This window comes from Prionailurus bengalensis, chromosome B4 (assembly GCF_016509475.1).
Source record: "Prionailurus bengalensis isolate Pbe53 chromosome B4, Fcat_Pben_1.1_paternal_pri, whole genome shotgun sequence".
NCBI lineage: Eukaryota > Metazoa > Chordata > Mammalia > Carnivora > Felidae > Prionailurus > Prionailurus bengalensis.
In genome coordinates, this window is record NC_057358.1 from 37,336,756 (window position 1) to 37,361,511 (window position 24,756).

A 24,756-nucleotide genomic window follows, 5' to 3' on the forward strand; every position below is an offset into this window, starting at 1 on the left:
CATGACTGAGTAAAAAATCCATTCAAGGACAATGTTGACTACGTAAAAGAGTACAAAAAGTTCATTGATAAAGTTTTAGATTCCATATTGCTAACCTTTAAGAAATTACAATTATCAGGGTGCCTGGGTGGCTCAGTTGGTTGACTCTTGATTTTGGCTCAGGTCATGATGTCACAGTTTGTGGAATTGAGCCCTGCATTGGGTCTGCACTGAGTGTGGACCCTGCTTGGGATTCCCACTCTCTCTCTCCCCACCCCCCACCCCTCTCCCCTGCTTGCATGCTCTCTCTAAAATGAAAAAAAAAAATGGAAAAAGTAATTACAATTATCTGAAAGGGCTAAATATTGAAAAAATACTATTTCCTTTCCAACTACATATCTGTGTGATGCTGGATTTTTTCCCATATATTTCAACCCAAACAATATATCCCAAAAGATTTAATACAGAAACAGGTATGAGAATCCAGCTTGGTCTTACTAAGCCAAACATTAAAAAGTTTTTCAAAAAATGTAAACTCAAGCTACTTTTATCACTAAATTCCTTTTAGAAAAAAAATATTATATATGTATATATATATATTAACATGTGTGATGGTTAATTTTATGTGTCACCTTGGAGGGTTTTTTTTTGGATGAGGTTAACATTTAATCAATAAACTCTGAGTCAAGCAGATTTTTCTTCATAGTGGGTGGGTCTCATTTAATCAGCTGAAAGCTTGAATAGAACACAAATCCAGCCTCCCCAAGCTAGATGGAATTCTCCTGCAAAGCGCCTTCAGAATTTATCTGAACCATCTTCTTTCTTGGGTTTCCAGCCTGCTAGTCATTGGAGTGGAACATCAACTTTCCTAAGACTCCAGCCTGCTAGCCGACACTGCAGATTTTGGACTTGCCGGCCTCCATAATTGTGTGAGCTAATTCCTCATTTTCTCTCTCTCTATCTCTCTCCATTCTATTGGTCTTGTTTCTCTGGAGAAAGCTGATTAATACAACATGTAAGGGGTTTATTTATTATTATTATTATTATTATTATTATTATTTTTAATAGTCTACTTACTTAGAGAGAGAGTGCTCACATGTGAGATGGGGGAGAGAAGGAGAAAGAGGGAATCCCAAGCAGGCTCCATACTGTCAATGCAGAGCCTGACCCAGGGCTCGATCCCACAAACTGCGAGATCATGACCTAACCTGAGATCAAGAGTCAGATGCTTAACTAACTGAGCTACCTAGGTGCCTGGTTCTCAATAATTTTTAAGAGTACAAAATGGTCCCGAGACCACAAAGTTTGAGAACCACTGGTAGAAAGTATATTTGAAACGAAATAGCCTTTCCTTACAAATTTAGTAATTTTTAATTTTGGCTCTCAGCAACTTGCCTTCCTTCAATTAGTCTGAATTTATGAAGTTTTATTATGTTTTTTAATAAATTCAGAGATCACAGCCTAGCTAGATGATTATCAGAGTTGGATATTCATTTTATCCTATTCTAGCACAAAGGACAGCAAATTTTGTATAAAACATAATTTTTTAATATTATTTTTTTCTCAAAAGTTTTTAAGAATAGCTTAACTACTGAAAACAGCACCTGTAAACTACAGCTATACCTAACTATTCTTCCCTGAGACCCAAGCACTATTGACAGTCAATATTAACATACTACGTGCAGAAAGCCCTCATTAGAGCTGATTAACCATGGGCAAAGTAATGTTGAAAAAGAAAACCAAAGATGGAGGCATCACAATTCCAGAATTCAAGCTATATTATAAAGCTGTAATCATCAAGACAGTATGGTACTGGCACAAAAAAACAGACAAATAGATCAATGGAACAGAATAGAGAACACAGAAATGGATCCACAAACATATGGGCAACTAATCTTTGACAAAGCAGGAAAGAATATCCAATGGAATAAAGACAGTGTCTTCACCAAATGGTGTTGGGAGAACTGGACAGCGACATGCAGAAAAATGAACCTGGACCACTTCATTACACCATACACAAAAATAAACTCAAAGTGGATGAAAGAGCTAAAACGTAAAACAGGAAGCCATCAAAATCCTATAGGAGAAAACAGGCAACAACCTCTTGCAGCTTGGCCGCAGCAACTTCTTGCTTGACATGTCTCCAGAGGCAAGGGAAACAAAAGCAAAAATGAACTTCTGGGACCTCATCAAGAGAAATAGCTTCTGCATAGTGAAGAAAACAATCAGCAAAACTAAAGTTTTAGTTTAGCAAAACTAAAAGGCAACTGAGAGAATGGGAAAAGATATTTGCAAATAAGATATCAGATAAAGGGTGAGTATCCAAAATCTATAAAGAATTGTCAAACTCAACACCCAGGAAACAAATAGTCCAGTGAAGAAATGGGCAAAAACCATGAATAGACATTTTTTCAAAGAAGACATCCAGATGGCTAACAGACACATGAAAAAATGCTCAACATCTTATCATCAGGGAAATACAAATGAAAACCACAATGAGATACCGCCTCACACCTGTCAGAATGGCTAAAATTAACAACTCAGGAAACAACCGATATTGGTGAGGATGCAGAGAAAGAGGAACCCTTTTGCACTGTTGGTGGGAATGCAAACTGGTGCAGTCACTCTGGAAAATAGTATGGACGTGCCTCAAAAAATTAAAAACAGAACTACCCTACGACCCAGCAATTGCCCTACTAGGTATTTATCCAAAGAATACAAAAATGCTGATTTGAAGGGACACATGTACTCCAATGTTTATGGCAGCACTATCGACAGTAGCCAAAGTATGGAAAGAGCCTTTGTTATGTAACATCGACTGATGAATGGATAAAGAAGACACACACACACACACACACACACACACACACACACGACGGAATATTACTTGATGATCAAAAAGAATGGAATGAAATCTTGACATTTGCAACAATGTGGATGGAACTAGAGTGTATTATGTTAAGCAAAATAAGTCAGAGAAAGACAAATATACAATTTCACTCATGTGGAATTTAAGAAACAAAACAGATGAATATAGGGAAAGGGAAGCAAAAATAAGATAGAAACAGAGAGGGAAACAAACCATAAGAAACTTTTACAATAGTGATTCTCAAAGGGATGGGTATGAGGGGTGAGGGTGGGTGATACTCCTGGAGGGGAGGATTAGAATCTCATGTGGGTAAAACTGGATAAGTTTTTTCCATCCCCAGTAGAGATATTCACTGTGTTTCTCTTATAGACTCACTGCTAAAGTGACTGCTACAGATTTTTCAGGCATATTAAGGCAAATAAATGATTGAGGATAATCACTGAATGAATTTAAATACTAGGGAGACAGTTTAAAGTACTAGGTAAGTATACCTTGAAAGATCAAAAGGAAAGTAAGAGAAACAAAGCTTTTAGGAGTTTGTGTTTATTCTGAGGATCAATCAAGGCTTTGCTGCTCTGTTAGTAATATAAAAGCAAAACAATTATACTTTAATTTACATATTTAATGATTATTTCAGTGTTACTTGGTTTACTTAGAATTTCATTATTTCTGTTGTGAGTAATGTGGATTTTCAGATTTAAATAGTAAAAATTTGATTTTTAAATCATATTTAATTGTGACTCATTATAATTGTGTGTGACAAATCACACTTTTCTCTACATCCCTTTGCAATGTGATATTATTGTTCTTCCCATCAAGATATGTAGTCCATTTCACCACCTTCTCGAATCTGGACTGGCCTTATGATCTGCCTTGGCCAACAGAATATGACAGAAGTGATCTTGTACATTTTGGATCCTAGGATTTAGGCCTAGGCTTCCATTCTCACACTCCCGGAATGTTAAGACCATGTTATGAAGAAACACAGTCTATCCTATCGAGGATGAGAAGTCATGTGGAGAACTGAGGCTTCCCAGCCAACATCCAGCACCAACTGCCAGATATGTGATGAGGCCATAGTGGATCCTCCAACTCCAGTTAAGCTGTCAGACGCCTGTAGCTGCAGAAGTGATCCCAGGGGAACCATGAAAACACCGGATTGCCAACCCACAGAATTGCAGTAATAGTTTTCATTTTTAGCCACTAAGTTTTTTTAGCCATTAAGTTTTGGGGTAGTTTGTTACATAACAAAGGCTAACTGAAACAAATGTTTGTGTATGGGTTTGAGGCTGGTGGGTGTAGTAACTGGGCATTAACTTTTACGGATACTATAAACAAATGATGGGATATCATATATGCCACACCTTAGTAGAGTCTTAAAATTTGTTATATGTAAATGTAGATGAGGCAATGAAACACAAAGTAAATTTATTGGGTGAATCCACCCACTCATTCAACAGATACTTATTTAACAGATGTTTATTGCATACCTTCTATACACCAAGCACCATTCTAGGAATTGGGGCTACAGTGGTCAATACAACAGACTTGCACCTACCTTCATATAGTTTACAGCCTGAGGAAGAATGGCAATGAAGAAATTCCAAAAAGTTTGATAAGGAAGTACAGGTTGCTGTTGGGTAAATGATGCTAGAGAGTTAAGGAAAGCTTTCCAGAGGAAGTCATATTTAAACTGATATATGAAAGATGAGTAGGTCAGAAAGGGGATATATGAAACCGTGGGGTGGGGTCAGGAGAGTACAAACGTGTTCCAGACAGAGGAAACATTATCTGTGGAGGCTCAGAGATGAGAGAAGGCACAGTGCATTAAAGCCACCACAAAGCTTGGGAGTAAGGTGGCAAATAAGAAAGGAGTTTGGAATCGTTGAGTTTGGAGATGAGGGGACAAGGTGTATTCTGGATTTTAGACAAAGCAATCTGACAACTGAATGGAATGGGATTTGAGAGGGGGGTAAGAACTGAGCTATCATAGTTCAGGTGAGAGAGAACTTAAATTAAGATAGTGATACGTGAGGATGAAGATACATGGGTGGGTTTAAGATTTTTAGGTGAATCTCTAGACAGACTTGACACCCAATAGTACATAGTAAGGGAGGAGTTAAGGATTAGCTCTAGATTTCTGGCTCAGGCAACTGAGTAGGTGAAGTCCTTCACGGAAACAGAAAACACTGAAAAAACAGTAGGTACTTTAATTGACGACGTGGGGTTGTCTCGCAGGTAGCTAGATGTATTGGTTTAGAAATCAAGAGAAAAACCTTGTCTGAAAATACAGTTTTGGGAGTTTTCAGGTCCTGGGGTAGCCGAGATTGCACAGGGAGTATGAAAAAAAGCCCTGGAAAGGAAGTCTTCCTTACAATAAATATTTAATACTCGAACTACCTTTTCAGTTTCTTCTTTAGTTCTTTCTACGTTATTTTCCACAATTTGGAGTAAGTGGAGATGTACACTGGCACAGAAACTTTTGACAAGCAGGATCCGAAGGTTTGCCATAGTCTTTACAGCGTATTGAGAAAAGTTTACGAAGCGTGTGGTAGTAAAGTGCTTGCTGTTGAGATGACTTGGGGTTGTCAATTGCTGGAAAAGGAAGGTCAAGAGCGGTGTCTTCCACGAAAAGCAATTCCTAGACGGTGACTAAGGCCGGCTGGCAGGATTTGGGGGACAGATTCGATCCGAACCTGTTGTCACGGAGATGAGGCGGCTATGGAGTGGCCAAGGGAGATTATTTGGAAGAGATACTAACAGTCAAAATACTAAAGAAAGAGCCAGATGCTGAAAAAGCTGATTATGTGGAAAAAGACAGGTACGTTAAAACAAATCGCGATGCCAGGACAGCCAGATAGGCTCGCGGAAAGCAGGTCGAGTTTGTTTCCGTGTCATTTATACACAAAGGGGAACAGAACCCTCCTCACCGGAAGCAGAACCTCTGCCCTCTGGGGCATTACACATTCCTCCGCGCCGGAAGAGTGCGCCCCTCCTGAGCCCTGACTGCTTTCTCCCCGCCAGTATCTTTCCTGAGGTGAGCTCGTGCAACCTCAGGGGTGTGCCACTGAAAGTCGTCGGACAGCGCGGAACTTCCGCAGACAAGGAACCACACCGGATTGCCGGCAAAGGGAGGAAGAAAGAAGGGCGAAACGACGAGACGTCGCGTTGCTGCGGAGGGATTCTGTTTCTGTGGTGGCGGAGGGATTTGACAGTACATTAACTTCCGGAAAAGTCCTGACCCAGAGAGGAAAAACCCCGAAGGAAACAATAACAAACGAGAAGAGGAAGCGACTGTGGGGTTCCTGTGTTGAGCGGTTCTTGCCCGAGAAGATGAGCTTCGGCCCCTGTCAGGAGACGTGAGAGAGTTCGGTGGGCTTCAGTGAGCCTTTCTCCACCTGTTCCCCTACGGGGACCCCCCCCCCCCCCGGTATTGCCATGGCAGGCGTGGGGCCGGGGGGCTACGCGGCGGAGTTCGTGCCCCCACCGGAGTGCCCAGTCTTTGAGCCCAGCTGGGAGGAGTTCACAGACCCGCTCAGCTTTATCGGCCGCATCCGGCCTCTGGCGGAGAAAACCGGCATCTGCAAAATCCGACCGCCCAAGGTACCGGAGTCCGAGGAGAAAGGGAAGGGAGAGTGCTTTAGCTTTACTTTTTCAGTCCTTCTGTCCTTTCATACTTACTGTCCCTCATTTCTCAACAGCTAGAAGCTAAGTTTGTAGATGTTCTTGCCTTGGTTTCTTTTGCAGTCTTAACGTAGGAAGGTCTGAACCTGCGAGTGGTGTCCCAGGGGCCTTTCCGCCTAGAACTTGGGAACTGGTACTTTTCTTGTTTGACTGTAGGCAGGGGTAACAAAAGACTTCAGGCCTTTCGTTGGTCAGGAAGGTGTTTGAAGTTTATGACATGGCATGTCTTATCCTCATGTACTGTACTCTCTTCTTACGGTGCTATAGTAAAAATTGCCCTTGAATTGGTTATTTCTTTAACCAAGTCCTATTAATGCTTAACTTATTAAATATTTGGAGGCCTCATCTCAAGGCTAAGGTTTCTTAAACGGTAATCTGAGATGTAGTTGTCCCCTAGGATGATATTACCAAACAAGAGCCCTAGACTCTGTTGCCGCACTGAAAAAGTCTTCCCAGGGGAGGAGAAGGAGCAGCATTTATTACAGAATTTTGAGGTTTAAGAGGAATTGGTCAGTAATAGATGTGGAAGAAAACGTTGGATCTTTTGACATAGGAACCAAGGTTGAAAGATTTATCAATTGCAGTTACTGCAAATAACTCTTTGCCTATAGTTTTTTTTATAATTCTCAATCTTTAAAGTAAGGAAAGCAGGTACTCCCCTTTGGGGGGAATTAGTGCCCCAAGAGGTTGAGTGATTTGCTCAAGGTCAAAAGCTTTTTTTTCTTTACCCATAAGACCAACGTTTTCCAAATGATGTTCTTGGTCCACCTGCGCCAGGCTCAACCAGATGCTTGTTAAAATGCACATCTCTAGGCCTCATTCCCAGACTAGAATCAGTTTCTGGATGTGGAAGTTCTAGAACGTGTTTTTCTAGCAAGTCCTCTAGCAACTTAATGCACATTTAAATTTGAACTGTCGCCTTCGGTGCTTCTTAAAGGGACACTTTATGTTTTGTCTACTAGTTATAAGAATAAAAGATGAAGTACTGTTATGCGTGTTGCATTTGAAAAGTGTTCTCACCACAGACTACCACAGTAGTGTGTGCACCATAGAGAATAAAGAGTTTAAGATGGGGGGTGGGGGGGAGGAGGAGGAGGAGGGATTTAGATAATAAACCTACAGATTATTTCACTTAATATTCTTTGAAGCCCTAGGAGGTAAATAACGTCTTGTTTTATAGGTGAGACAGGTCTGAATAAGTTACATAACTTATTAAATATATGATCTTGGGCGTGTGGCAAAATAGATTTTGAACCTAGATCAGTCTGATTCTGAAACCCAGACATGCTACTAAACCTGTTTATGCTTAATGAATTTGATTAAGGTTTATAGACTATCAATCACAAGCAAAGGATTAAAAGCTATTGCTATGATCAATGGTGGGCATTACCATCCTCCAAAAACTTCATTTAACTGTTTACCTATCAAAATTACCTAATACTAGCAAAACTTTAAGCACTGAAATTTTTCTCAAACAACCATATTTTCATCTACTTTGTTGCCATTTATGAATTAGAAATTGTAGTCAGGGTTCCTTTAGGTAAAAAAAAAAAAATACATGTTTTTTATTACTAAAAAAAAAAAGAAATAATATATCATCTCTTTGTATGTCGTATTATTACTAAAAATAAAATCTTGTTTGCAAGCAGAATTTAATTTCTATATTGGTGGATTTCTTTAGTTTCCAAGGTAAGAAAAAAATACTTGACTACTTCTCATATTTTTAAGTAGATTTACTCTTATTTAGGCCAAATCAAAGTATTTTTTCTAGAACCCTGCTCAAATTGTGCTATCTCATTTCAGTTACACCACAACTCCAATCAGGAATTGTGCTTGTTCTGTGGATTTGCTTACTTTTTTTTTTTCTTTTTTTTTTAATATTTGGGTGCCGAGAAACCAGGCTTTGAACAAAACATTTATGTAACATAACATAGACTGTAAAGTGCTGTGTCACATTACACATGAATAAAAAGAAGATATCCAATTATATAAGTACTTTAAAAATGATTTTTTAATCTTTTACCCTTTTTAGTTTCTTTCAAATTCTGTTTTCTTTTTAATTTGGTAAATTTAGATGTTTATTAGACACTGTGTTGTGATACATGAGCTCACTGCATTCCACTTGAGTAATTGGGGAAAGCATAATATTGGGTTATAGAGTGGGATTGTTGAAATTTGAGGAGGGTTTATAGATAAAGTAATTTTAAAATCAGAATATGATAGATAAGTGATTGGAGGTAAGTAATATTAAAATTATATCACCTAAAGAATGTTACTCTTTCTGTTTCTACAGTGAAAAAGACTTAAAGTTGACCTGCTGTCATCATGATTTGTGGCTACTCATCCTTTAAATTAAGGGAATAAATAATAGATTCTTTCTTTATATATCAGTATGTTTAAAAAAAAAAATCTTTCTCTTTAGGATTGGCAACCTCCATTTGCATGTGAAGTAAAAAGCTTTCGTTTCACTCCCAGAGTCCAGCGCCTGAATGAACTTGAGGTGGGTGTTGTGTCACCATTTCTGCCTCCTGATTCATTGTTTATGTCAGGGCTCCAGTAGAGAACTTTGAGAAGCTTATGTACCAGGGCTCAGAATTAATGTTAATTGAGATTGAATGGAAGGAAGTTTCTGATAAAAACACATCATAAAAAGTAGTTGTTATAGTTTTTCCACTTAAATGGGATTATGGGAAGCTATTTTTTTTTTTTTTTATTACAGGAAACTGTGTTTTTCATAGTGGAAATATCCAGTACTTACCTGCAGAGACCTGGAATTCTCAAGTTCTGTTTCCTTTGGCACTTACTATTCTATGAAAATTTTATGTTAATGTTGGAAGATTCTGTTTCTTGAGGTCTTTGGAAAGTAGGTTTTAAAATTTTATCAAAGGTTTTCAAAGGTGGTTATATTTGGCTTTAACAGAACTTTTCCAGGACTCTTAATCTGATTTATTAAGATTTCCCTTTAAATATTATTTGTCTCTTTTATGTTTTCTAAATTGAAGTCTATTTAAATATTACTGTTTTTCCTGTCTGCTGGATTATCAGAAGATACTTCGGTGTGGTAGAAAACTGTTTCAGAGTACAAAAGAGAATTCTTAGCTGAGGTTTAATATGTCATAGTAAGGTGTTTTTTTTCCCCTTGATGTTTCTGAAACATTTATTTTCTGAGATTTTAATCCTTTTTTTCCCTTTAAGTTTCTTGTAATTAGATACTTGATGAAGGATCTTAATATCAGTGGGGTAGAAAGTTAGTGTACCTGAGGTATATATAGTTTATACAGATGAAATGATAGAATGCTTAGAATAATCCGATTTACTACATTTTCTGCTTAGCTTAGTTAAGCCAACTCTTAGAAAGAAATTTCTTTGGTTGATAAAATATGAGAGCATTTCTCATAATTAGAGTGACTTTTTTGCCTTAGTGAATAAAGTTTATTAGTAGTATTTTCTCTCTTTATTATTGTCTTATTTTACAGGGTTGGACTAAGCAATATGAATTTCTTTAGAGAGATGAGTATCTCTGTTAAGGAAAGCTCATTTATTTTCAACCATAACTTAATTCCTATTTCTGGTTTCTGTTTTTTAATAATCTTAGGCAATGACCAGAGTGAGACTGGACTTCTTGGATCAGTTAGCAAAATTTTGGGAGCTCCAAGGATCTACCTTGAAGATTCCAGTGGTGGAGAGAAAAATCCTGGATCTGTATGCTTTGAGCAAGGTGAGGCTTGTACTTGGTTTAGAAATTGGAGCAGAGCCTAGTGAATCTGTGAAATTAGAAATTTCCAATAAACTTTATGGAAAACATCGTTTCCTATGTGGGATTTGTTTGACAATGAAATGCAAGCATGAATAAATGTAAATGACAGATTCTGAAGTTACCTTTAAAATTATTTCATAATTTGTTATGAGATTTAACATATTTAATGATTCATACTAGTAGACTCTGATAAACATTATACAAAAGAAATGATGCCAATCTATTAATAGTATCTTGTGTTGAGGGTACGATGTCTTATGTTGAGCTTGCCATTTTTATTCTACTTCTGAATTGAAAATTTGTTAAAGAGATTCATTTGCTCACCATTCTTGAGTGTGGTACATATCAGTTGTATTAATACCTATAAGTAGTGTTAACTGAAGCCAGCATTATCCAGAATGAATAAGAGCTTGAAAACTTAAGAGTGAAGAGTTTAGACTGATTTTTACCTAAACTTATGTTAATTTTGTAACATTATATTTCCTAATGTGAAAAGAACTAACTGACCTGCAAGAGCATTTGAATTACCTTGAAAACCTGTTTTGTTAATTTAATAAAATGTATGATTGTTCTGACTTGTGAGTAAAGACAGCTTGATTATCTGAGGAATTTTGCAAAACATCTATTTTTGAGTGGTCTTTCATGTCTTTGATGTACTGTGTTGAAATAAAAAGTTATTCAAGTTACAGAGTTAATTTTGGAGATTTCACTATCAAGGAAAAATGAGACAAATATACTTAAATTATTTTTTGTGGGCATCTGGGTGGCTCAGTCAGTTAAGTGTCTGACTCTTGATTTCAGCTCAGGTCACGATCTCAAGGTTCATGAGATGCAGCCCTGGGTCAGGCTCTGCACTGACAGCAGCATGGAGCCTGCTTGGGATTCTTTCTCTCTGTGTTCTTCCCCTGCTTATGCTCACTCTTTTCTCTCACAATAAATAAACATCAAAAAAAAATATTTTTTGTAACACATTTTTTTTAAGGCAACAAATTTATGATTTTTTGAGAGAGAGAGAGAGAGAGTGCCCATGCACACACTTGAGGGAGGGGCGGAGGGAGAGGGAGAAGGGGAGAGTGAGAGAAAGAGAATCTTAAGTGGGTTCCACTCTTATTGCAGAGCCTGACACAGGTCTTGATCCCAGGACCTCAGGATCACTACCTGAGCCTAAATCAGGAGTTGGACATTCAACCAACTGAGCCACCCAGGCACCCCGTAATGCATTTTAAATTTAGTGTCAGGTTAGAAGGCTCTAAAAATTCTGGGATGTGTAGTCTTATGCTAAAATATGGTTATAGGCTTCTTTCATCTGATAAAGTTTAGTACTGATATCAATAATTGAACACCATCCTGAGAATTATCTAGTATAGTTGTATGAAAATTGATGATACCAAAGAGCAAAGTATATGTGAATATGAGGGATGAGTTTGTGTCTTGTAGGGAACCATTAGGATAAAAATTTAGTTTTAAGGGTGCGCCTGGGTGGCTCAGTCAGTTAAGCATCTGACTTCGGCTCAGGTCATGATCTCATGGTTTGTGAGTTCAAGCCCCGTGTCAGGCTCTGTGCTGACAGCTCGGAGCCTGGAACTTGCTTTGGATTCTGTGTCTTCCTTTCTCTCTACCTCTCCTGCTCCTGCTCTCTCTCACTCTCTCTCGAAAATAAATAAACAAAAGTCTTTATTAAAAAATTTTAAGAATTTTTTTCTTTTTTACATTTTTATTCAGTGAAAGCTTAATTATTAAGTTTTGCTGTGTGATGCTGTTTAAAGTTCTGAATATGTTTGGTTCAATTTAGATAGTTTATTTATTTTTATTTATTTATTTTTTAACGTTTATTTATTTTTGAGACAGAGAGAGACAGAGCATGAACAGGGGAGGGGCAGAGAGAGAGGGAGACACAGAATCTGAAACAGGCTCCAGGCTCTGAGCTGTCAGCACAGAGCCTGACGCGGGGCTTGAACTCACGGACCGTGAGATCATGACCTGAGCTGAAGTCGGACGCTTAACCGACCAAGCCACCCAGGCGCCCCTTTAGATAGTTTAAAGAAATTTTCAAAAATTAATCATTAATAACAATAGGGTTGTGATAATTTTTGGCTAAAACTCCATGTACCTTGGTTTTATGGAATTTGCTAGAATAAGTATTTTATATAAGCAGATAATCTATCAAATTGAAGTTGTTTCTGTTTTAGTAATTTTCCAATTAAAAGGTAAATACCTAAAATAAATAAACATTAAAAAAAAAAAGATAAAAAAAAAACACTTGGAGGATACTTGGGTGTCTCAGTTGGTTAAGTGTCTGACTCTTGAGTTCAGCTCAGGTCATGATCTCATGGTTCATGGGTTTGAGCTCTGCATTGGGCTCCCATGCTGACAGCAAGGAGCCTCCTTGGGATTCTCGCTGTCTCTCTCTGTCTCTCTCTCTCTGTCTCTCTCTCTCTCTCTCTCCTGTCTCCTTCCTTTCCTTTCTCCCTCTCTCTTTCTCCCTCCCCGCCCCCCGCTTGCGCATGCAAGTGTGCTCTTGCTCAAATAAGAAAAAAAATTAACATTACTCTGATGGTAAATTAGATTGCATTCTTGGTTTTACTGAATTGTAGCATTTCAAAAGTAAAAAGGGTCTTTAGAGGTAACCTGAATACCTAGTTGTTCACAGTTCTGTATTGTATTTGTCATCTTGCCAGTTTAACTCTATCTTGAGAAACCCAGTTTCTTTTTGTGCAAAGAGAAAAACTACTAGTAAAATATATCTCATTTAAATACTTAAGAGAGTATGTTGAAAATATATTGTGATGAAAGGTTAAGTTTGATTGTCCTGGTGTTTATTTGGAGTCTCGTCTTTTAAGTACCCATGGACATCTGTTTCCCCTAATCTTTGGGAGTGCTTATAAACCTAAGATGTAAAACTAAGAGGTAGATCTAAGTTTTGATTTGTAGTTGTTTTGTTTGCACGGTATAATACTTTGTTTCCGGTATAATACTTTGTTTCCTAAATGTCACCTAAATGGTGAGCTTGCTGCTTCTCACTACATGAACTTTTTTTCTTTACGTTGGGGGAAACTTAGAGTGCAATGCACAAATCTTAAATGGACAGTTGGATCAATCTTTTTTTCTTTTTTTTTGGATCAATCTTTATATATGTATACACTCATGTAACCACCACCCAGATCAGGATGTAGAACATTTACAGGCTCTAGCAGGCTCCTTCGTCTCCCTTGTGGTCAGTACTTCTCCCCAGAGGTAATCACTCTTCTGACCTCTGTCATTGGGTGAATATTTCATTACCATGACATTTTACTTTGTAGCAAGGAGCTCAGGGTGAAAACTACAGAAAATATGTGAGAGTTTATATATATGAGAGTTCTGATACGTTTAGGTTGTTGGGTATGCCCTTTACTTAAAAAGAGAAAAGATTATAATTGGCTGACAGCTGGTGAGCATCTCTGGAATTTGTGTTATTATAGACATGATTTTGAAACACTTTAATTCCCACTACTTTATAATGGGAAGCAAATTTTCAGTCTCACTCATTAAATTGTCAATTTGATGGTTTCCTGTGTTGATTAAATCATTTGTCTTCCTGGCTATTTTTTATTATAAAAAGTATTGCTTGGAATGTCTATAATTTAAAGGAGTTTGACATTAACAATTACTGTTTTTAATCAGTGCAGCAAGGAACATTCATTCTAGCCCTTAAAATTTTTTTGTCAATGTAATACTTTTTAAAATATAAAGCTTAAAATGAAAACCAACATTCTTCCTTCTCCACCTCTCCACTCCCATTCCCACTCCTCAGAGCTAATCATGTTCAATTCTTTTAGCCATTTATTTTTATATTTATTTTTTTAACATTTATTCATTTTTGAGAGACAGTGTGAGTGGGGAGGGGCAAAGAAAGAGGGAGACACAGAATCCGAAGCAGGATCCAGGCTCTGAGCTGTCAGCACAGAGCCCGATGTGGGGCTTGAACTCACAGACCACGAGATTATGATCTGAGCTGAAGTCGAATGCTTAACTGACTGAGCCACCCCTAGCCATTTCTGATTTTGATTTTTGTATTTCAAGTAATATACTCATGCTAGTTCATTTTTCAGTTTTAAATATTATACACTGTATTTCTACCATTAAAGATGGAGAAAGGGTGTAGGAAACCTAAATCCTTACATAATTCCCCTCTTCCATTCTAGTGTAGTTAGATCAGTTTTTTATTAATCAAACATTTTTACTCTAACTAAATACAAATATTATTTGTACCTGAGCCTTATAGTGTGCCATGATTGTTTCCTTATACCAATTTTTATTTTCCTTGGGGTTAATAATCCTCCTTGTTTTCATTTTGTAATATTTCTTTGTAACCATCAAAAATTTGTTTCCAGATTTTCCAGCAGCAGTTTAAATCTCTCTGTATGCTTCACCTGTCAGGTAATCTATCAGTTTCACTTTGTTCTTGGAGCCAGTCCTTTGGAGTTCTATTTTCTGCTTCAATCCAGACTGCTTGTTTTTTAAGGTTAGCTGTCAGCTTGGAACTTCCTTTCACTGTTATCATTCTGGGAATTCCCTTTGCCTCTGTCCTTGTTTCAAATCCTCCTATTACTTGGTTCACTCCTATTTTTTTTGTTAAACTTTTTTTTTTTTAATTTTTTTTCAATGTTTATTTATTTTTGGGACAGAGAGAGACAGAGCATGAACGGGGGAGGGGCAGAAAGAGAGGGAGACACAGAATCGGAAACAGGCTCCGGGCTCTGAGCCATCAGCCCAGAGCCCGACGCGGGGCTCGAACCCACGGACCGCGAGATCGTGACTTGGCTGAAGTCGGACGCTTAACCGACTGCGCCACCCAGGCGCCCCTCACTCCTATTTTGATGAAGCATTTCTTCTGTTAGTTTCATGAACAAGAAGGTAAATGGAATGTAAATTTTTTGCCTGTCTAAAAATGGTCTACTCTTACGCTTTAGTAGTAGTTTGGTGGGGTTTAAAAGTCTAGATTGTAAATTGTTTTCCTTTAGCGTTTTGAAACTTTATTCCATGATCTTTCAGCTTCCAGTGTTGCTTTTGAGAAGAATGATGCTGTATTAGTTCTTGTTCCTTCCTATGTGGCTTTCTTTTTCCTGAAGACATAGAACGTAATCTTTATTCCCAGTGCCTTGAGATTTCACAGTGGTATATGCATTAGTATGTGTTTATCTTCATTATATACATACGTGTTTGTTTCCTTTAAAGTTTTGCTTTTAATCACCTTTTTAAACACTTAACAGATGGACATCCATTCCTTGATTTTTGGTCTTTGTTCATCTATCATTCTTAACAGTGAAAGTCCAGAACCTTTCACACTAATTGTAAAGTCCCGCTAAACATTCAATAATGAACAAAGCTGTTTACATTTACCTTTTATATTTGTCTAAGTCTTTATTAAGTTTATTGTAAGTAGGATCATCATAAGGGAATTTGTGAATCATTCCAGTCAATGATTCTAAGACTTTCATCCTTTTGCTGTCTTTCTCAGTGGCATAACTGTGGAGGAGACATTGCCAAGCAAAAGCAACACTTTGGTAGCACTCCATCTCAGAGCTGATTTTTAACTCCGTGTAATGTGCCATATTGTCTTCCTTCATTTATACCTACACTATTGCCTTCTTCATAGCCTTTCTGAAACCCTCCTCCAGGAAACCTCTTCTGAAGAGAGAATGTCCACTTCCTCATTTAATACCTGTTTTTTTTAATTTTAGTTTTTTTAAGTTTATTTACTTTGAGGGAGAGAAAGTGTGCGCCAGTGTTGGGGGGCGCGGCGGGGGGGGGGGGGAGTCGTAAGTAGGCCCTGCACTGTCAGTGTGGAGCTCCCTCCCCTCAGGGCTTGAACCCACAGACAGTGAGATCATGACCTGAGCCGAAATCAAGAGTCCGACACTCAACTAACTGAGCCACCCAGGTGCCCCTCCTCATTTAATATTTTTTATTGTGCTTGATAACTTTTCTAATCTGAACTCGTGTCTTTGAGTTTTTGTAACTTTTCTTGTGTTTTTTGTATTTGATAATTTCTTCCACTTTTCTCTTTTTGAACTTTTATTAGTTGGATGTGAGACTAATAACCTGATGCTAGATTATTAGACTGATCCTATACTTGGCTTACATATTTCTCTTAGGGTAGAGTCCCTTCTTTTCAAACTCTCTGAAAGTAAATCTCTAGTTTTCTGCTAGGGTTAGAGAGCAGTAGTTGCCCGGCTGTGCTGACTGGGGGAGGTCTAATTGCTTTTATACAGGTTTTCAGCCAGTCCTGTTCTCTGTTTTACTGCCATCTCTGATTTTAAAGGTACTGCTGCTTCCATTTCTTAAGCCTTTCCAGGTTCTGTATTGGAAAGCTTCTCCTTGACTTTCTTCTGTTGAAGGTACTTGGTTGGTTTTTGGTTCTGCCTGCTAGGTTTTCACTTCTACATCTGCTTTTTTCTTGGTCCTTTGCCTTTTTGTTCCTTTACTGTCTTTTTAATGGAGGCTTGAGAGAGAGAGCTTTTAAGTAGAACACTACTACTTCATGTCTGTTAAAATTCTCTTGCTAACCAGACTTAGTTTTACACTGGACTGAAATTTTGGCCTTGATTAACATGACTCTTTGGTTAAATTTTGATTAAGGGCTCGTCTCCACTTTGTTCAGTTTAAGTGCATGGCATCTTTTGTAGGGCATGGCTCATAAGTGATATTTTTCTAGTGATAGTGGTGTGATATATTTCATGGCAAAATGTTTGGAGTAAATGGTTTATATTTTGAAATTATACATGATAATTCTTGAATCTGTCAGCTGAAGAAAACCAAGTGTAAAGTTTTGTGTGTTTTGATAGTATCGGGCCTTGTTAGATTGTTAGAGTGTTGTATGCATGATGCCAAAGTCATAGTTTTGATTTCTTTGTGAGATAGTTTCATCTTATTTCTTGGCTATACTCTGACTGTGCTGGCTGTTATTTTCACAGCTGCATGCCGGTAATCATCTTAAAACTGGGTGGGAAAGCATGACTGGATCCATGAAGATATATCATTACTAATGGAAATTGAGCTTGAAGTGCTTTGAATATAGAGTATTGTGTAATGTAATGGTGATAATTGTATAATAAAGATTACTAAGAGAGCTGCTGTTTCCTTTCTAACTTCTCCCCACTTGCTTCAGCCACAGTGGCTTCCTTATTGCTCCTCAAACACTTGAGGCATGATTCTAACATGGGGCCCTTCCTCTTACTATTCCCTGTGTATCTGTTTGGGTAACTGCCTCACCTTGAAGGAGTCTTTCCTCACATTTCACCTTTATAATGAAGTTTTTTGTGACTGTTTAATACTTCAGTTAACCTTCACTCTGCTACATGTGAGGCCTTTTAACTGGTTTTAAAAATTTCTTCCACAGGATTTATTACTTTCAAATTTACATATTATGTGTATTGCCTGTTTTTCACCCTAAAATGTAAGCACCACGAAGGTAAAGATCTTTGTTTTATTCACAGATGTGTCTCAAGCACCTAGAACAGTAGCTGACAGTATAGAAGCACTGGAAAATATGAATGAAAGGCATTCTACTTCATCTGCTTACTTCCAGACAGCCCTCTAAAACACCTTCATTGTGTCTTCCTCTACACTACAAAATTGGAAAAATAAACTTTCTTCTCTTTATAATTTTCCCCTGGTTAGCCTCAGAGGGGGCTTCTCTGAGGGTGTGATAAAAACAGCTAAAGAATTAGAGATGTGTTCAGCTCTTGTGCATGTGAACTTATGTGTTTTCTACCAAGCTTTCACATACTTCTGTAGAGGGAAATTTTGCTTTGGTATAAGTTCATCTTTGTCTATAATAGCGTTGTAGAGCACAAGCGCTGAAAACATTTGCTTATTTATAGCGCACGCATACTTCCTGCCCACACACGTAGATATTATAATACTGCTCACATTGATACAGTGCTTATTTTGTCCTGGTTTTTCATGTTTTATTTAGTTTGTCTTCACAACTGCCTCATAATAAAGTGTGGGTGCTGTTAAATTATTAATATTTTAATAATAGTGAATACTCCAAGACACATTATATAAGTTGCCCAAGGTAATACAATTATTAAGTAGTAGAGCTGGGATTTGAACTTTGGAAATCTGGCTCCAGAGTCCATGTTCTTAGCCTTTTACAAAAAGTTGTGGTAAAATCTGTGTAACATAAAAGTTACCATTTTTTAAGTGTACAGTGGCATTAAGTACATTCACAATATACAACCATCACTGTTCTTCGTTTCCAGAACTTCCACTCTTCCTTCAGACCTCTATTCTACTTCCCCTCTCTATAAATTTGCTTATTCTAGGTTTCATATAAGTGGAATCATAAAATACTCATTTTTTTGTGTTTGGCTTATTTTACTTAGCATAATGTTTTCAGGGTTCATCATGTCACGTGTATTAATTTTACTCCTTTTTAAGGCTGAATAATATTCCATTGTATGTATATCACATTTGGTTTATTCACCTCCTGATGGACCTCTGGATTGTTTCCACCTTTTGACTTGTGAATAATGTTGCTGTGAACATTGGTTTGCAGGTATCTGTTTAAATCCCTGTTTTCAGTTCTTTTGGGTGCAATTGTTGGATCATATGGTAATTCTATGTTTAACTTGTTTCTTAACTTTTTTTTTTTTTTTTTTTTTTTTTTTAAAGTAAGCTCTGTGGTCAATGTGGGGCTCAAACTCATGGCCCTGAGATCAAGAGTCTCCTGCTCCACCGACTGAGCCAGCCAGGCACCCCTCTCTTAACTTTTTTTTTGATACAGAGAAATACAGTAGTATATACTCAAAGAGGAAAATTTTTTTTTTGAGTTAAATGATTATGTCACAGTCCTTTTTATTCTGTTGTTAGTCAACTGAAGACTGTCTGAGACATACAGTATCAACTTCTGGAAGACAGGGAACCTTGATACATGTGTATTCTATATAGTGTCTTTTTGAAAAAATGTTTATTCATTTTTGAGAGAGAGAGTGTGAAGAGGGGAGGGGCACAGAGAGAGGTTGGACAACGGTCTGAAGTGGGCTCTGTGCTGACAGCAGCGAGCCTGATGTGGGGCTCCAACTCACGAGCCACAAGATCATAACCTGAGCTGAAGTTGGATGCTCAACTGACTGAGCCACCCCAGTGCCCCTATTTGGTGCCTCATTTGATGGGAGCATTCAGCCACATTGGCCAGTGTATCTCATCTTTTCCTACATTAATACATTCTGTGGTATGTTCTTTAGTAAGTCTGCTACTGTAATCTGATTTTTCTCCATCATTCCTTCATAAACTTCCATGTAAAACTTCTCCTTTTGAAAAAGTATAGCCTTTTCCAAAATATCCTCTGAATCCATTGTTTGCTTGACATTTTTCTTTAGTTTCCTCTTTCTTTCTTGCCTCTCTTTTGGGGTAGGAGGGACAGAGGGAGAGGGAGAATCCCAAACAGGCTCCATGTCCCACATGGGGCTTGATCTCATGACCTTGAGATCATGACCTGAGCCAAAATCAAGAGTTGGATGCTCAACTGACTAAGCCATTCAGGTGCCCCTGTTTGCGTGACGTTTTTGTTAAATTCTGTAAGGTATTTAGTACATCTTCTAATTCACGATTTATGTTCATTTTGTGTCCTATATAACTTAATTTATCCTTTTTTTCCTTAACATTTATTTATTTTTGAGAGACACAGACTATGAGCAGGGGAGAGGCAGAGAAAGAGGGAGACACAGAATCTGAAGCAGGCTCCAAGCTCCAAGCTGTCAACACAGAGCCCGACGCGGGGCTCAAACTCACAGACCGCAAGATCATGACCTGAGCCAAAGTCAGATGCTCAACTGTCTGAGCCACCCAGGCGCCCCTAACTTAATTTATTCTTTTTTTTTTTTTTTAAATATTTACTTTTGAGAGAGACAGAGAGAGAGCATAAGAGGCAGAGGGGAAGAGAGAGAAGGAGACACAGAATCCGAAGCAGGCTGTCAGCACAGAGCCCGATGTGGGGCTTGAACTCACGGAGTGCGAGATCATGACCTGAGCCAAAGTCAGTGGCCTAAATGACTGAACCACCCAGGCGCCCCTTAATTTATTCTTTAAAAAAATTTTGTTTTTAATGTTTATTTTTTAGAGAGGAGAGAGAGAGGGAGAGACAGAGCGCAAGCAGGGGAGGGGCAAAGAGAGAGAGACACACACAACCGAATCAGGCTCCAAGCTCTGAACTGTCAGCACAGAGCCTGAGGTGGGGCTCGAACCCATGAACCGTGAGATCATGACGTGAGCCGAAGTCAGACACTTAACCAACTGAGCCACCCAGGCGCCCTTTAACTTAACATTTATTCTTACGTTCATTTTTGGTCTGTTTTTAATTCATATTTTATATTGAGTTCCTTGTGGATATGGAGTACATAAACCTGTTTAGTTTTCTCAAGGTATGTAACGTACAAAGTGTAAATCATTAAATGTTTTTGAGTGCCTAGTTCATGGAAAATAGACACAACATTAAAACTTCAAAAAATCATTCTTTATTTCATACTTTAAGTGTTGACAAGTTACAATTTTATGGGTATTTGTGGAAAGGAAATTAGAAATGTAAGCTCAGAATAGTTTTTGTATTTAGCAGACAGATATAGAGTCAGAATACATGAATCTGTGTTTTTTTCTTAAATAATGTTTACTTCGTTTTCAGATTGTTGCCAGCAAAGGAGGTTTTGAAATGGTCACCAAGGAGAAGAAATGGTCTAAAGTGGGTAGTCGCTTGGGATATCTGCCAGGAAAAGGAACTGGGTCTCTTTTGAAGTCACACTATGAAAGAATTCTCTACCCATATGAGCTTTTCCAATCTGGTGTCAGCCTTATGGTGAGATGTATCATTTTTTTTTTTTTTGGGGAGTGGATAAATCCATTGGGCCAAATTTGAATGTTAGACTGTGTTCACCATAACAAGTTAGCAGTTTACTAAGAATAGGAAGTTAAATTTCTCCTGGTACCAAAATTTGGGATAGCAAGGTGTAGTTTAAAAATTGTGGCTGTTTTTGGTGGTTTACAAGATAAAGGCTAATGGGAATGAAGGCTATTTTCTTATTTATTTAAAATAAATCCTCATGACTTAAGCTTTTTGAAAAATTCCTCTTGGTTTCATGTATTTTTTTTAACAGCTTTATCAGGGTATAATTTGCATACCATAGAATTCAGTCATTGTAGATACTGAATAAATTTAATAAATTACATATTTATGCAGTAATCACCACAATTTAGTTTTAGAATATTTCCATCAGCCCAGAAAGTTCCTTTGTGTTTAATTGTAGTTGGTTCCTATTCCTACCCTCAAACCCATATAACAGCTGATCTGCTTTCTGGCTCTGTAGTTTTTTGCCTTTGTAGAAATTTCATAAAGATGGAATCATACGATATAATTTTGTGTCTGGCTTCTTTCACTTAGCCTAATGTTGAAGGTTCATCTATGTTTTAGCCTGTATTAGTACTTCATTCTTTTTTATGGCTGACAATATTCCATTGTATGGATATACCATATTTGTTTATCCATCTACCAGTTGGTGGACAGTTAGATTGTTTCCAGTTTATGGCTATTATGAATAAATGCTATGAATATTCATGTATAAGTCTTTGTGTGGACATATGTTTTCATTTCTCTTGGGTAGATACCTAGGAGTGGAATTGCTGGGTTATATGGTAAGTTTATGTTTAACTTTTTAAGAAACTGCCAAACTGTTTTTCAAAGTGGCTGAACCATTTTACATTCCCACCAGTAATGTAGAGGCCTCCAGTTTCTTCGTCTTTGCCAACACTTGATATTGTCAGTTTTTTTGCTTATAGCCATTCTAGTGGGTGTGTAGTGGTATCTCATTGTGGTTTTAATTTTCATTTCCTTAATGATCAATGGTGTGCATCTTTTCATGTGCATATTAGCATTTGCATATCTTCCTTGATGAAGTGTCTATTCCGATCTTTTTTTTATTGGGTTGTTCTGTCATCTTACACTTCTTTTAAGAGTTTGCTATATAATCTGGATACAAGTCATTTATCAGATATATGATTTTACAAATATATTCTGCTAGTCTGTGGTTTGCCTTTTCATTTTTATAATGGTGTCTGTTTGAAGAGTAGTTTATTGATTTCCCTCCTCCCTGCTTCTATGGATTGTGCTTTTATTGTCCTCAGAAATCTTTTCCTAACCCAAGGCCCCAAAACTACTTTTTTTTAATTTTTTTTTATTTTTGGGACAGAGAGAGACAGAGCATGAACGGGGGAGGGGCAGAGAGAGAGGGAGACACAGAATCGGAAACAGGCTCCAGGCTCTGAGCCATCAGCCCAGAGCCTGACGCGGGGCTCGAACTCCCGGACCGCGAGATTGTGACCTGGCTGAAGTCGGACGCTTAACCGACTGCACCACCCAGGCGCCCCTACTTTTTGTTTTCATCTAGAAGTTTTATAGTTTTAACTTCTATATTTAGGTATGAGATCCATTTTCAGGGTGTGTGTGTGTGTGTAGTATGAGGTAAAAGTGTAAGTTCGTTTGTGGGGGGTTGTTAGGAATATCCAGTTGTACCAGTATCATTTGTTTAAAATTTCCCATTTATCTTGACACCTTTGTTGAAAATCAGTTGACTATAAATGTAGGTTTATTTCTGGTCTCTGTTTTGTTCTTTGATCCATATATTTACCCTGATACTAATACTGTGCTGTCTTGAGTACTATAGCTTTATAGTAAGTTTTGATATCCAGTAGTATAATTCTTCCAACTTGGTTCTACTTTTTTCAGAATTTCCAAACAATTTGCATTTCCACATAAATTTTAGGACTGACTTCTCAATTTCTACAACAAAAGCCTGCTAGGATTTTGATAGGGATTGTCTTGAATCTGTAGATCGATTGGTGGGTAGAACTATCTATCACCTGCTTTCATGTAATTTTGGGGATTTATTGGAAATTTATTATTTTTCTCCTGATTCTCAAATCTGACTTCTTATCATTGAATCTGCTCTCTTTGTGTGCTCTGATTCTTTAGGGTGTACAAATGCCTAATTTAGATCTAAAGGAAAAAGTAGAGCCTGAGGTTCTTGGCACTGATGTCCAAACTTCCCCAGAGCCAGGCACAAGAGTGAACATTCTGCCGAAAAGAACAAGACGTGTCAAGTCTCAGGTATCAGCTTCCATGGATCATTTTTAACATGCGTTTTAAGTGCATTGACTGCAGAACAGTTATGTGGTTATTGGAGGCAGTCACATACTGTTGTTCTTTAGAACTTGAAGAGACCTATTTTTCATTTACTTTTACAATAAACAGGGAAGAAATGATAAAATTCAGTTTGATTTGATTTAGCAAGCTTTTTGTTAATTTTGAACAGTTTTTGAGAGGGATGACAAATCAGAGGGTGACTGGGTATTGTAGGGCCAGCGTTATAGACATGCTGATGATCTGTAGTATATTATATCTTCATGGTTAGAAGTGAGAGGAGTAGGAGAGGATGGTTTTATTTTTCACTCATTCCTTTAAAAGCTAGAGTATGAGCTTGTGTCTGAACCATTCCATTGTTAACTTCTAGAGTGTTCCTGTAGCCTAGAATATTTTTTTTCAGAAAAAAAATGCCTTAATTTCCTTCTTGTGTTTCCTTGTCCTCCTTTTTCCATTCCCATTTGTGGCCCTCAAAGTTACATTTTTTAAAGTTGCTGGTAAAGACAGGTCTGTAGGTTGACAGTGAGATGCCCTTATAACTCTTAGATATGTTTCATGTAACCTGTGGTTCGATCAGAAGAGCAGCTTAACTTGATCCTAATCATTGATTTTAATATATCTAAAGAAACATTGTGTTATAAGAATGGAAATGGTTCCCACTGAAAGTAGGAATGGAGGGAGGGGGGGTGGCTGGGTGGGCTGGGTTGCTCAGTAGGCTAAGCATCTGACTCTTGAATTTCCACTTATGTCATGATCTCACAGTTTGTGGAATCAAGCAGCAGATTCTCTTTCTCCTCTCTCTGCTCCTACCCTGCTCATGCGCGCTCTCTCTCTCAGTCAATAAATCAACACTAAAAAAACAAAAGAAAGTGGGAATCAGAGAAGGGACTTGGTCTATTCATTATTAATAAGACTTATTGGATCTAGGGTTGTGAGGAGTTCTGTTAGTAAAAAGGAAGGTAGTGATATTTCATCTTGCTTTTCTAGAGCTCAGGGGATATCTGTCTTTCATGCCATGGCAGCTTTCTTTGCTCTGAATTCATGTTCTTTATTTTATATTATTTTATTTATTAAAATTTTTTTAATGTTTATTATTTTTTTTTAATTTTTTTTTTTAAGGTTTATTTATTTTTGAGACAGAGACAGAGCATGAACGGGGGAGGGTCAGAGAGAGAGGGAGACACAGAATGTGAAACAGGCTCCAGGCTCTGAGCAGTCAGCACAGAGCCCGACGTGGGGCTCGAACTCACGGACCGTGAGATCGTGACCTGAGCCGAAGTCGGACGCTTAACCGAC

At 37.8% G+C, this 24,756-nt stretch overlaps 1 protein-coding gene across 1 annotated transcript in view; it reads left to right on the top strand.

Moving 5' to 3' along the window:
• Positions 1-5,806: 5,806 nt before the first annotated feature.
• KDM5A (lysine demethylase 5A) overlaps positions 5,807-24,756 on the top strand; it is a 95,605-nt gene continuing 76,655 nt past the window's right edge. Inside the window, exons 1-5 of the mRNA XM_043563485.1 lie at positions 5,807-6,451; positions 8,955-9,032; positions 10,128-10,250; positions 20,953-21,123; positions 23,293-23,427. Of these exons, the coding sequence (XP_043419420.1) occupies positions 6,287-6,451; positions 8,955-9,032; positions 10,128-10,250; positions 20,953-21,123; positions 23,293-23,427 (672 nt within the window). The 5' untranslated portion in view covers positions 5,807-6,286. The remainder of the gene's footprint in view (positions 6,452-8,954; positions 9,033-10,127; positions 10,251-20,952; positions 21,124-23,292; positions 23,428-24,756) is intronic.